Raw genomic sequence first — 11,840 nt, 5'->3', positions numbered from 1 at the left:
CCACTCATTCTAACAATCAACCCGCTTTCAAAGCTCTGAATAGTAAAACACAACAGAGAACATCACCCTGGGCTCAGACCTTAGAATGTCTTCATTTAGAACACCCATGGACAGGACGGCCCTGGCAAAGGGCAGTTGTAATACTATTATCTAATTGTCCTCCTCTTACCATACACTGCCATTTGTATTCCTAGTATTGTTGCTAATTGCTGTTATTACTTCACTCGTAGGCAATCATCAAGTTTTTAAATGACCAAGGATTTCTTATTTTGGTCACCACTTCTGCACTGAAAACCAGCACAGGTAATGTTGTTTATCCACGGTCAATTTTTAAAGCAATGACAATTTTTTCCCGTTATGATTTAAATGACGCAAAGGTGTGGTCTTCCTTCCAGATTTGCTGCACAGTGACAGCAGCTGCCTGGCCGCCCTGTTTTTATTCCCTCACACCAAAACATTGCACAAAACAGGTAAGAGAAAGGAGAAAAAAAACCTATATACCAATCATTCTTCACTGTACTAATCTTACATAAGGATATTATATGGTAATATCTACACCAAGGGTGAGAAACTCCAGTCCTCGGGGGTGACCAACAGGTCAGGTTTTCATGATATCCCTGCTTCAGCACAGGTGGCTCAGTCTTCTACTGAGCCACTGATTGAGCCACCTGTGCTGAAGCAGGGATAACCTGACCTGTTGGTTGCCCTTGAGGACTGGAGTTGCCCACGCCTGGTGAACAGCAAGCTCTATGTTGCTGCACCACACTTACATTTCGTTGTCTGGCTTTTTGATCTTCTTTAAGGCAGAAACATGTTTTCTAGGTGCAGTGCCTTTCAAACGAAGGAAGAACAAGAATGCAAAGTTCTCACAAATATTCAGCAGTGTACTGTACTTATATGGGGTTTCCCCCAATGTTTCAGCTTGTCCTTCCAGTTATACGTTGCCCACTTCCATATTCAGGTCCGATGTCCAGGTGTATCCTTAATGGTGGTCATGTTTACTGATTGGCTGTCTGTTGGGAAGCTTATTCTGGCGCCCGTCCCAGATGTGCAGGGTCCCTCCCTCCCCCCCTCCCCTTCAGTGAAGGTTGAACAGCTCCATAAAAACGAGCGAAAGGCCATGACGTGCAGCTTTCATCACGAGGGCTTTTAGGGGGGGAACGTTTTTACATCAGTAGGGCACGGAATGGGGTTGAAGTGGCAATCGCTCCATTTCTTGGAATCTGTTTCTGCATATTCAAAATTGGCGGGGGAGGATATTAAGGGGGATCCCCCAGACCAGTTCCATTCGCCTCAGAATCCCCCCCCCCTCCCCTGGTTCTGGAGATGGTTTTTTTTTTTTACCTTTCATGTGCCGACATAACCAAAGATGGCCACCGGGTCATCCATTAGAAAGCAGTCATGTCACGCTCTTATGACATTGAGAGTGAGACTTGGGCTTGATGGGTCATTGTGATTTTCCAAAAGTAACCCCTCTTTTTTATAACAGTCCACGCACAAGGCATTTTCCTAATACACACTCACAAACTCTAAGCCGCCTCTTTAAACCCCATAACTGGCAAATCTGTGGATCCAAATAAGAGACGTTTGAGGGCGGTGGAATAATTCTGATGGAAACAATATATGCCCCCTTAATATATTTTGGTACCTAAGAAGATAATTGGCCTATGTCTGAACTTGCCAACAGGGAATCCTGAGGTAATTGGAGGCAAGCTCTAGGTTCACAGCTCTGAGGTGTGCAACAAGATGTGTTTTTTTTTATATTTTAGGGTTACTGTTTGCTATGGATGTCTTGCACATGTAGTTTCATATTGACTTCATAAGTCCTCTTCCAGCAATAGTGGCGCATGACATTCCATCCCCATTCTTTGTATGCTACCGACGTACAGTACGTGTCTGGAAAATGGCCATGGACGTGGCAATGGACATTACCATGAAGTTACGTAGCAAGAGTTTCTTTGATCAGATGCAGTTATTTTCCTAGAGTCTTTCCACTCAGCGAAAACTGCAGTCTAATCTACAGTTTGTGTAAAAATAAATAAATTAGTCTACGTGTATTACGCTTTTGGAGTCTTTTTCCGCCCTCCAAAGATTCTAGTTTATATATACTGCGTCCTAAAAACCTGATTGAGGACTTGTTCAATATGTATGTATGTATGTATAGCCAATAAAGAATATCACTTGTGAGCACATTCACATGTCTTAAACAGGTCTGCAGCCCTGCCTTTCACATGGAGCCCATTTAAGCTGATGCATCGCCGTCCACACAGCTTTTAAGCACAGCATGGGAATAGCAAAGCAAGTACAAACCATGGGCTCCATGTGAATGGATATTCCAGGAAAAAGGTGACACATTGTGTGCTCATTTGCATGTCATTTCCCAGAATTCCTTGCTGCAGTGGGAGCACTGTATGCGAGGTGATAATGATTGAAAGGCAGGGGTGCAGACCTGTCTAAGACATGTGAATGTGCTCACAAGTGATATTCTTTATTGGCTATATGCTAGCGGTGGAGCTTTTTTGTTGCCTTTTTCACCCACCATAACTTAAAATGTGATATGTATATATAGATATATACACAAAGGTTACCAGATATAGGTCAAGTAGTAAGGAGACAGAACACAGATGTTTGCAATCCAAAGATGTGTATTATAAATACAGGGCACCGCAACCAACGTATAGGTCCGTGTAGAGGGGACTTCCTCAGGGGGGGGTCCCTCTACGCAGACCGAAAAGTCGATTTGTGGTGCTCTGTATTTATAATACACATCTTTGGATTACAAACATCTTTGTGATACTACTGTAGTACTACTACTACTACTACTACTTTGTGCATTACTAGTGTGTATTTGTGTGTGTGTGTGTGTGTGTATTTGTGTGTGTTCCTGGTGTAATGTTACAGGGACTTTGGTCTTTAGATGTTCCCCCTTTTTGGGTGGGGAGAGGGGGGGTTGTAAAAGGAACGGAGGAGTTGAGAACTAGTAACTAAAATGTATTGTTTCCTTTTCCCATAGAAAGAGAAGAATGGGAGCGAGTGTTCACCCAGGAAGAAACCTCTTTAAAAGTCACTACTCTCTTGCCAGGCCTGCGGTATGCCATCTCGGAAACATGCCGGTCACGCAAAGAGAAGGAGCTTTACTCTGAGGCATTGCTGGAACGGTATTTCAAGAAGTTTGCCTTACTCCAGAAGAAACCGTCCGCCTCTTTGGAGGAACAGGGGAAACCGAAGGATGCTCCCTCTCTTTTGACAGACGTGCCCCATGAAGGCACTAGCAAACTTGTTCCAGAAAGGTGTAGTCAGCTGGCATTTTCTCGGCTGAAAACGTACGTCTCGGCTCCGGTCAATTTCTGTTTTCCGCTGCTAAAAGCATCCGACCTCTTGGCAGGAGAGCCACCAAGCACCAGTGATAATGCAGACTGGGGTAACAACGGGGCAAACGTAATAGTCTATGACTCATTAGAGTCCAAACTGTCCCTGGCGGCCGAAATAAAGGTCGAAACCGAGAACACCGAGGGGTCAAATAGGAAAGGACTGCCGCACGAAGGCAAAAGGAGTCATCGGAAAAGGAGCTCCTCGGGAAGAGGAGGAGGAGGGGGAAGGACTTCAAGGAAGAAAACCCCAAGTAAAGGTATATCCAAACCTGCTCCGCCTGCCGCGGAGAGCAACGAGAACCTGCGTAGAACCAAGCGGAAAAGGCCGAACTCGGAGGACATGAAACAGACCGTCTCTGCAAATAGGAACAAAACAACGGTGAAACTTGCCAACGCTCAGTGCTTGCAGAGGCGAAAACGAGGTTGGTTATTATCCCATGTACATATTTCTTTCCGGAATTACCATATCGGCCCGAATATAGTGCTGTTTTTTTTTTCCCCTAAAAAAATGTCCTTCCGAAAACTGAACTCTTATCATATGCGCAGCCTAACACCTTTTATTTTTCATGTAGAACACCTCCAAAACTTTAGGGTCATATTACAGTATGTGCGAGGCCCTACTGTATTCGGGCCAATACGGTACTATTCCGCGCTGCTCCTAGAAGGTGTTTAGTGGGGGCGGAAGTGGGGAGGGGGTGTCAGATGACTGTGGGGGGCAGGTTATCATTGCCTCTATGCCGGCAATGGAAAGAAGTGCTAAGAGCAGGAGGTCAAAATAAGTTCCTCCATAATATCGCCCATCCTACACACACAACAAATGGGGGTTTCTGACAGTAATACTTCTAGCCTTTTCTCTTTTTTTATTTTTTTTACAGCTGTTGCAGACTTAATTGTTTCTGACTTAATATTAATTGTCTTGTGTACAATGGTCTCTCATCAGTCCTCAGACACATGTTTTTCAGAGTTGTTAATAGTTCATGTTCTTATTTTGGGGTCATATCTGGCCGTCAAATGTCTTATGAAGAGCAAACAAAAACCACTTGGAGGCAATTCCTGCAGCCTTTAAATGTTTATTTTTTTTTGACCAGAGAAGACCATTCTTCTGTATACAAGTCAATTACATCTTCTTGCAGTTTGTGTAGAATAATTTTTGTAGTTTACCCCCTCCTCCCCCCCCAACATGTTACTGTACATATTTTACCTGGAAACATTTCAAGCAGCAATATCAGCCAGGTTAAAAGAAAACTAAAAAAAAAAAAAACAATATATAAGTTTTCTTGTATAATAAACAATCCGTTCTGAATGAGGAGCTTGTTCGCCTCTTTGTATTTTCTGCAATTGGCTGCCTCCGTGTCTATTGTTAAGACAAAGTGGCAAAGAGAAAAATGCAAACACACTGCGCTAAACCCAAAGGACAGTAATAACCGTGCCAAACTATAAATCTAAAACACTGGCAATGATTGGTGAGACCAGTCCATCTTCTAAGGACCCTTGATAAAGAACGCTAACATGTTCGAAACGCGTTGGATTTTAATGTCTTGATGACTCAATAAATTTATATTCTTTTGTTACCTGGGGTCCTCTCTTTGCTCCTACCGGATTGTGCGCTCCTCACATCATCTGCATATCATATTCTAAGGAGCAGGAATCCCTAGTGAGGGAAGGCAGCCGGACGGGCTGTACGGTTCTTCTCACAAAACCTTGGCGCCGATAACTTCTTAGAAGTAAGATGAGGACAATCCTGACATGAAGTTGTGCTATGTCAGCAAGTTAACGATGTTGGTACTTCTCAGAAGTAGCTGCAATATAAAAACCAAAAAACATACACAGTAACATTCAAACATCTTTGTCTTCAATAGCCCTGGATAGAAATGACTCACACTAAGATAGTGTTGGTTGCGGAGCAATATATGGCTTTTCTATATGGCCGTAACATTGCAAACATACGCCTTTCCTCCGTCCCTCTACTGCTAAAACTCTAATGCTGGCGCTCATTGTCTCCCATCTTGTAACCTGGTACTGTCTCCCCTACAATCTATCCCGACCGCTGTTGCTAGAATCACTTTACTCTCTCCTAAATCTGCCTCAGCTTCCTTCCTGCTGAAATCCATCACCTGGCTTCCTATTACATCCTGTATTACTTACAAAATTGTCATCCTCACTCTTAAGTCTATACATTCTTCTGCCCCTCCTTACATCTCTGACATTGTTTCTCACTATGCACCTGCTCGACTCTTGCATTCTGCTCAAGGGTGTCTTGTCTTCCCCCTGTATATCTAAAGCCCTCTCCCTCTTTAAGACCCATCTAAAAACGCACCTCTGATGAAGCAAACGGGTAGCTCCACTGGTTGATACTGTACATCTCAGATGCACTGACCTTAGCCCCTTGCAGACGCACTTACCAGAACACCCTCCTATTGTCTCTGCAAGTTCTCCTTAATTACCACATAGATTGTAAGCTCTTTAGGACAGGAACCCCCCTTCCTATTGTTACTGTCTTGTCTGAAGAGCTTATTCCCATTATGTGTTATATTATTATGTCACGGGTATTACTGCTGTGAAGCGCTATGTACATAAATGGCGCTACATACATACATACATAACAGCCCACAGTAAATACAACCTTCACAGTTCTCAAAGTCCACCTAAAGAGAGAAGGATGTTAAAAAAGGTGCAACCCACAGAGGGAGCTGTATGAACTGTATGGGGGGGGGCAAAATGAAGGTTGAAATTGTGCGATACAGAGTGGATACAAGCACTGTAGAAAAGTAGGTAAATGTTGTTTCCGTTGCTGTGCACTTGCTTCGCACTCCTATTCCATACCAAGAATGGTAAGGATATTTTTTGTATGTATGTCTTTATATAGTGCCATTAATGGACATAGCGCTTCACAGCAGTAATACACGTGACATAATAATATAAATAACAAATAATACAAGTAACCCAAAAGGAAGAAGTGCTTTCAGACATAAAAGTGACACTTAGGAAAAGGAGTCCCTGCCCCGAAGAGCTTACAATCGAATTGGTAAGTAGGAAGAACGTACAGAGAGAGTAGGATGATGTTCTGGGAAGTGCGTCTGCAGGGGGCCACGGTCGATGTATGAGGTGTGTAGTATCAAACACGGACCTACTCATATGCTTCATTAAGGAGTTGGTTTTAGGATGGGTTTTAAAGGTGGATAGAGAGGATGCTAGTCGGATATTGAGGGGAAGGGCATTCCAGAGGTGTGGGGCAGTCAGTAAGAGGTTTAAGGCGGGAGAGGTCTTTAGACAGAAAATGGGTAGAGAGAAGACATCCTTGAGCAGAAAGCTTTAAAAAGTGAGGAGGAGAATTGAAAGTGTGATACGGGATTTGATAGGAAGCCAGGAGAGGGATTTCAGCAGGGGAGACGCCGAGACAGATTTAGGAAAGTGTAAAGTGATATGGAAAGTTGATGCTGCTAGGGTGTTAACAAAAACATTAGTAGTCACTTTTTTTTGGTTAAAGACACATTTTGTATCTATTGCTAGGTGCTGAAGTTCTTACGGCTGAGTTTGTGCCAGATACCCAGACAGAGCTGACCGAAAAAGTTGCTTCGGGCGAGAGGAAGAAGGAAAGAAGAAAAGTACCTCCAAGCAAAAGAAGTGAACCACCAACACATGGGGGGAAAAGCCAAGACAACGTTGGTACACGCAGTAGGCCTGCAAAACGAAAGCCCTCGGAGCCAGGTAAAAATATGCATGTCCACAGAACTATATTTAGGCATTCATGGCAAGTCTCACTGGTGTTCAGTTAGTCACACTTGTAGTCCATCTCACTGATTTTTAGCCATTTGTTGAAGATACTACTTTTATATTAAAGTGCAATTTGTTTTTGTCCCGGGTCCTCCAACTCTCATTGCTTAGGCTGAACTTGTATTTTCTCTTCAGACTTCTTTACTTCCTAATACGTACAAATACCTCCTGTCGTAGATTAATTGTTGATCCAAAAGTGTACATTTTATGTATGTCATTTAGCATGGCTTCCTCCACCACTTGTTTGTTTTGTTCACAAAGCCTGGGGGAAGGTAGCAGATGGGTTAGGGATTTGGGACGTGCATTCTATATCCTTAAATATAACTTAAGTACACTACAAGAAAAAACAATTATTTTAAAAGGTGAAAAAACGTTCAAAACAATATCTTGGCATACAAGTTTGAAAGGCTGTTGCAATAAAGTTTGGGTAAACTGGATTTCTATTGGTCCCAGGTACAGTATATGCAACCTGTTACTCTTCCATTGCTCCTACATTTCACTCTATGTAGACCAGTGAGGATGTAGTTATTCTACAGTAAATGGCTCCACTTCACAGAGAAGTAAGACAAAAGATTATATAGCTCAGGTATTTCATTCTCAAAATGAATAAACAAGCAACGTTACATAGTAACCCCATTAAGGAGCAGACCTATGGTAGCTGGCAAAAGTGTGTGTGTGTGTGTGTGTGTGTGTGTGTGTGTGTGTGTGTGTGTGTGTGTGTGTGTGTGTGTGTGTTATATAGGACTGACCGTGTACTCGGCTCTTTTTAGTCTTCGGAAGAATACTCGTAAAGGCCCAGTCGCCCGCAAAATTATTATATTTTTCTGGGGAAAAAATGTCTAGGTTTCTATTTTCAATTGGCTCTGTGAAATGTCTCTCTTAGGTAACTGTTGCCCTCCACTTCTTGGGTAGTTGGCTAATGATGCTATAATTGTTACTCTATAGAACAGAGAGGAAGATTTGCCTATAGAAACACAATTCCACAACGTCCTAATACAGCCGCCTTCTTCCGCCTAAAACCCTTCCCACTGACTGCCCTGCACCTCTCGAATGCCCTTCCCCTCAATATCCAACCGGCACCATCTCTCTCCACGGGTAGCTCCGCTGGCTGGTACTATACATCTCGGAGACACAAACCTTGGCCACTTGTAGACGCACTTACCAGAACCTCCTCCTGTCTCCGTAAGTTCTCCCTACTTACCACTTAGATTGTAAGCTCTTTGGGGCAGGGACTTCTTTTCCTAATGTTACTTTTTATCTCTCAAGCGCTTATTCCCATTATGTGTTATATTATTATGTCACGTTTATTATGGATAGGCCTATATAAATAAACACACATACACACGCGCTCCTCCTTCTCTTACCGGGCACCTCACACCTGGAACAATTTACCGGAGACTCTCACAGCCGCCACCAGTCTAAGTTCTTTCAATACTAAGACTGTCTCACATTTTAATCTGGTCTGTAACTGTGTCATACGCCTATAATATATATTATCTCTAACTGTGCATGCAATGTCTTCTATATAATGTATAACCCTGCTCACTTAATGTAACTATGTGTAACCATGTATCTGTCATCATAAGTCTGTGCCCAGGACATACGTGAAATGAGAGGTAACTCTCAATGTATTACTTCCTGGTAAAACATTTTATAAATAAATAATACATACATACATTAGTTAGAGATTTGCGAAAAACCGTCAAAGCATTTGCTTACCTTGGACGTATTGGGAATAAGGATATGGGGAAAAAAATATATAGATATCATTATTTTTGTTATTATTATTATTTTAAATAGGCGCAATATTACCTAGTTTTAACGTAACTTTATATTTATTTCCTGTGCAGCTACAAAGGGCCCGTCACCTGAAACTCAAATTGGCTCAGAAAGCGTGAGCAGACCCGTCAGGAAACTCCGAGAGCCGACTGCGAAGCAGCCCACTAGAAAAATGGAGGCGGTCAAACAAATTGGGCCTGTGGCCGTAAAATCATCTTCCAGGTCCATCAGGAACCTCAAGCCCAGCATCACCATAAAGAAACCATGTGGGAAGGCTGGGACTCCAGAGGAGAATATTCTGGAGAAGAGGATAAGCATGTACGAATCCCACGCCCTAAACCTACTGGCTGATCTGGCTCTGAACTCATTCAGTGCTTCCAACTTCCCTTACTCGCAAATTGAAAATGTTCCCTTGGACAATGACGACGTAGCGGAGAAGAGGGATGGTCCAGAGGAGAAGTCTACGCAGTTTTTTTCCGATCATCGGTACTACAGGGGAAATAAGACAGAAAGGTTGAGCAGTCCTGTGCCTGCCGTTGCTCCAAAGCCGCCCGAGCCCGAGGAGCCCATTCAAACTTCAGAAGAACCCAAGGATCCGCCCAGAAATGACAATGACTCTTGCCCGGTAGAGAAGACTCCTTCATTGCTAGGTAAGGAAAGCAGTACAAATCAAACAATACAAAAAGTCCATTCTTCGGTGTCCAAAGCAAGAGCACGAAATAATCAAACGAGCAAGGTCTGCCTCGAGCATTCTTATTCATTACTCCCAACAGACAGCGGCAACGTAGATCCAGTGCCCGACGAGGTGAGCGAGCCTGGCACCGAGGATATACCCGCGCCCACAACACCACCTGCAACAGAGGTACAGCCGCAGCAAAACGCCATTCTGCTTCCAGAGGATGTTATATTCCTGACCAGCAACAACCAAATGATATACTCGACTTTCAGAAACAAGCCGCGGTCTGTGTTGGAGGTCCGCGATGACTTCTTCATAACATGCAATTGGGACGCCCATTATGATTTTGACTTGGACAGCAAATTTACCTGTGATCCTTTGGAGAAAACTATTAACCGAGCTCTACACGGGTAAGTTGCACATCGCCTCTGATCCATTGTGTTCTGTGCCCTAGAGATTTTCCAGTGTAGCTACAACTGGTTAAATAAACCCCTTCTCAAAGCTTACTAATTGCTGCTGTTTTGCCTGTATTTAGCATCTTTTTAGTTCTCCAATTACCTTCTAATTTTTTATATTTAGTTCAATTAATTTTCCATTCCAAAGGTGGGTGAAGGGGAGAATTGGAAGAGAAGTTGGGGGCAGTAATTTTAACTACAAACTAAAAAAAAAAAAAAAAAACAGATACAAATGACCTTAGCAGAAGCTATACAAGTGGTGGAAGAAATATTACTTTGTTGCAAGTAACAAAGTTACTATTTGGGACCCGCCAGCTTCTGACAGCACTAGCAACTGAGAGAGCCTGCATGTGCTGTGTTAGGCCCGGGCCATAGAGGGGTGTGGAGATCCGTGCCGCGCTGACGCTGAGGCTCGCCTGCTGAAATCTGCGCCAGCGGGCGCGATCGGAGGCGCGGGGAGACTGAGGGAGGCGGGGCAGTGACGTCGCTGGGCCAATCTCCCGCGACGCACTGACGTCGACGTCACGGCGCCGTGACGTTGACACTGCTGTGCTGTGATTGGAGGTTTTCAGCCGACAGCGCGCTGAAAAACAGCTTGGCGCTCGGCTGAAAACTCCAACTCGTCAGCACGCCTGCGGACGCTCGCGTGAGCCCCCTCCCAAGGCATCCTCATTGAGGATGCAGGGGCTCAGCGCGGAGCGTCCGCACGGCTCAGCACGGCCTGTCCTTCTATGGACTCGGCCTAAGGCTGTGCGTATAGTGCCCGCCGCGTCGCCAGCGACCAGGCCATTGATTGGTTCAAGGGCTGTCACATGTGGCGCCAGCCCCTGAAAAATCAAATATTCCCGGTTGCAAAGAATCGCGTCGCCCCGTCGCTTTGTCGCCGTCGCGCTTACTATAAGCGCACACGGCGGCGACAATGCATTTGTTTTCAGGCGACTTCGTGTCGCCGGCACTATAAGCGCGGCCTAAGAGAGCCTGCATGTGCAGTGTAAGAGCCTGCATGTGCTGCTGTGAGAGAGCCTGCATGTGCGGCATAAGAGAGCCTGCATCTGCGGCCTAAGAGAGCCTGCATGTGCGGCCTAAGAGAGCCTGCATGTGCAGTGTGAGAGAGCCTGCATGTGTAGTGTGAGAGAGCCTGCATGTGCAGTGTGAGAGAGCCTGCATGTGCTTTGTGAGAGAGCCTGCATGTGCTTTGTGAGAGAGCCTGCATGTGCTGGGTGAGAGCCTGCATGTGCTGTGTGAGAGAGCCTGCATGTGCTGTGTGAGAGAGCCTGCATGTGCTGTGTGAGAGCCTGCATGTGCTGTGTGAGAGAGCCTGCATGTGTCGTGAGAGAGAGAGCCTGCATGTGTCGTGAGAGAGAGAGCCTGCATGGGCTGCTGCGTGAGGGAGCCTGCATGGGCTGCTGCGAGAGGGAGCCTGCATGTGCTGCTGTGAAAGAGTGCTTGTGCTGCTGTGAAAGAGGGCATGTGCTGCTGTGAAAGAGGGCATGTGCTGCTGTGAAAGAGAGCCTGCATGTGCTGTGAGAGAGAGCCTGCATGTGCTGTGAGAGAGAGCCTGCATGTGCTGTGAGAGAGGGAGCGAGAGAGTCTGCATGTGCTGCTGTGAGAGAGAGAGCCTGCATGTGCTGCTGTGAGAGAGAGCCTGCATGTGCTGCTGAGAGAGAGAGAGCCTGCATGTGCTGCTGAGAGAGAGAGCTTGCATGTGCTGAGAGAGAGAGAGCCTGTGTTGCCGAACTGTGAGAGGAGAGGAACAGAGATGCCTTGCTCCCCCTGCATCTCTGA

General features: G+C 45.1%; 1 protein-coding gene across 1 annotated transcript; it reads left to right on the top strand.

Moving 5' to 3' along the window:
• Nucleotides 1–230: 230 nt before the first annotated feature.
• On the top strand, nt 231–10,076 carry LOC142483232 (protein TASOR 2-like; the record flags this gene model as incomplete). Its single annotated transcript, XM_075583293.1, has 5 exons — nt 231–303; nt 396–470; nt 3,014–3,793; nt 6,882–7,079; nt 8,996–10,076. Coding segments are annotated over 5 exons (2,145 nt in total), but the record flags the coding sequence as incomplete, so codon positions are not given.
• Nucleotides 10,077–11,840: the final 1,764 nt, after the last annotated feature.

Source organism: Ascaphus truei, unplaced genomic scaffold, assembly GCF_040206685.1.
Source record: "Ascaphus truei isolate aAscTru1 unplaced genomic scaffold, aAscTru1.hap1 HAP1_SCAFFOLD_3104, whole genome shotgun sequence".
Classification (NCBI taxonomy): domain Eukaryota; kingdom Metazoa; phylum Chordata; class Amphibia; order Anura; family Ascaphidae; genus Ascaphus; species Ascaphus truei.
The sequence above is the reverse complement of the archived record's forward strand: the minus strand, read 5'-3'. Positions and strand labels throughout refer to the sequence as shown.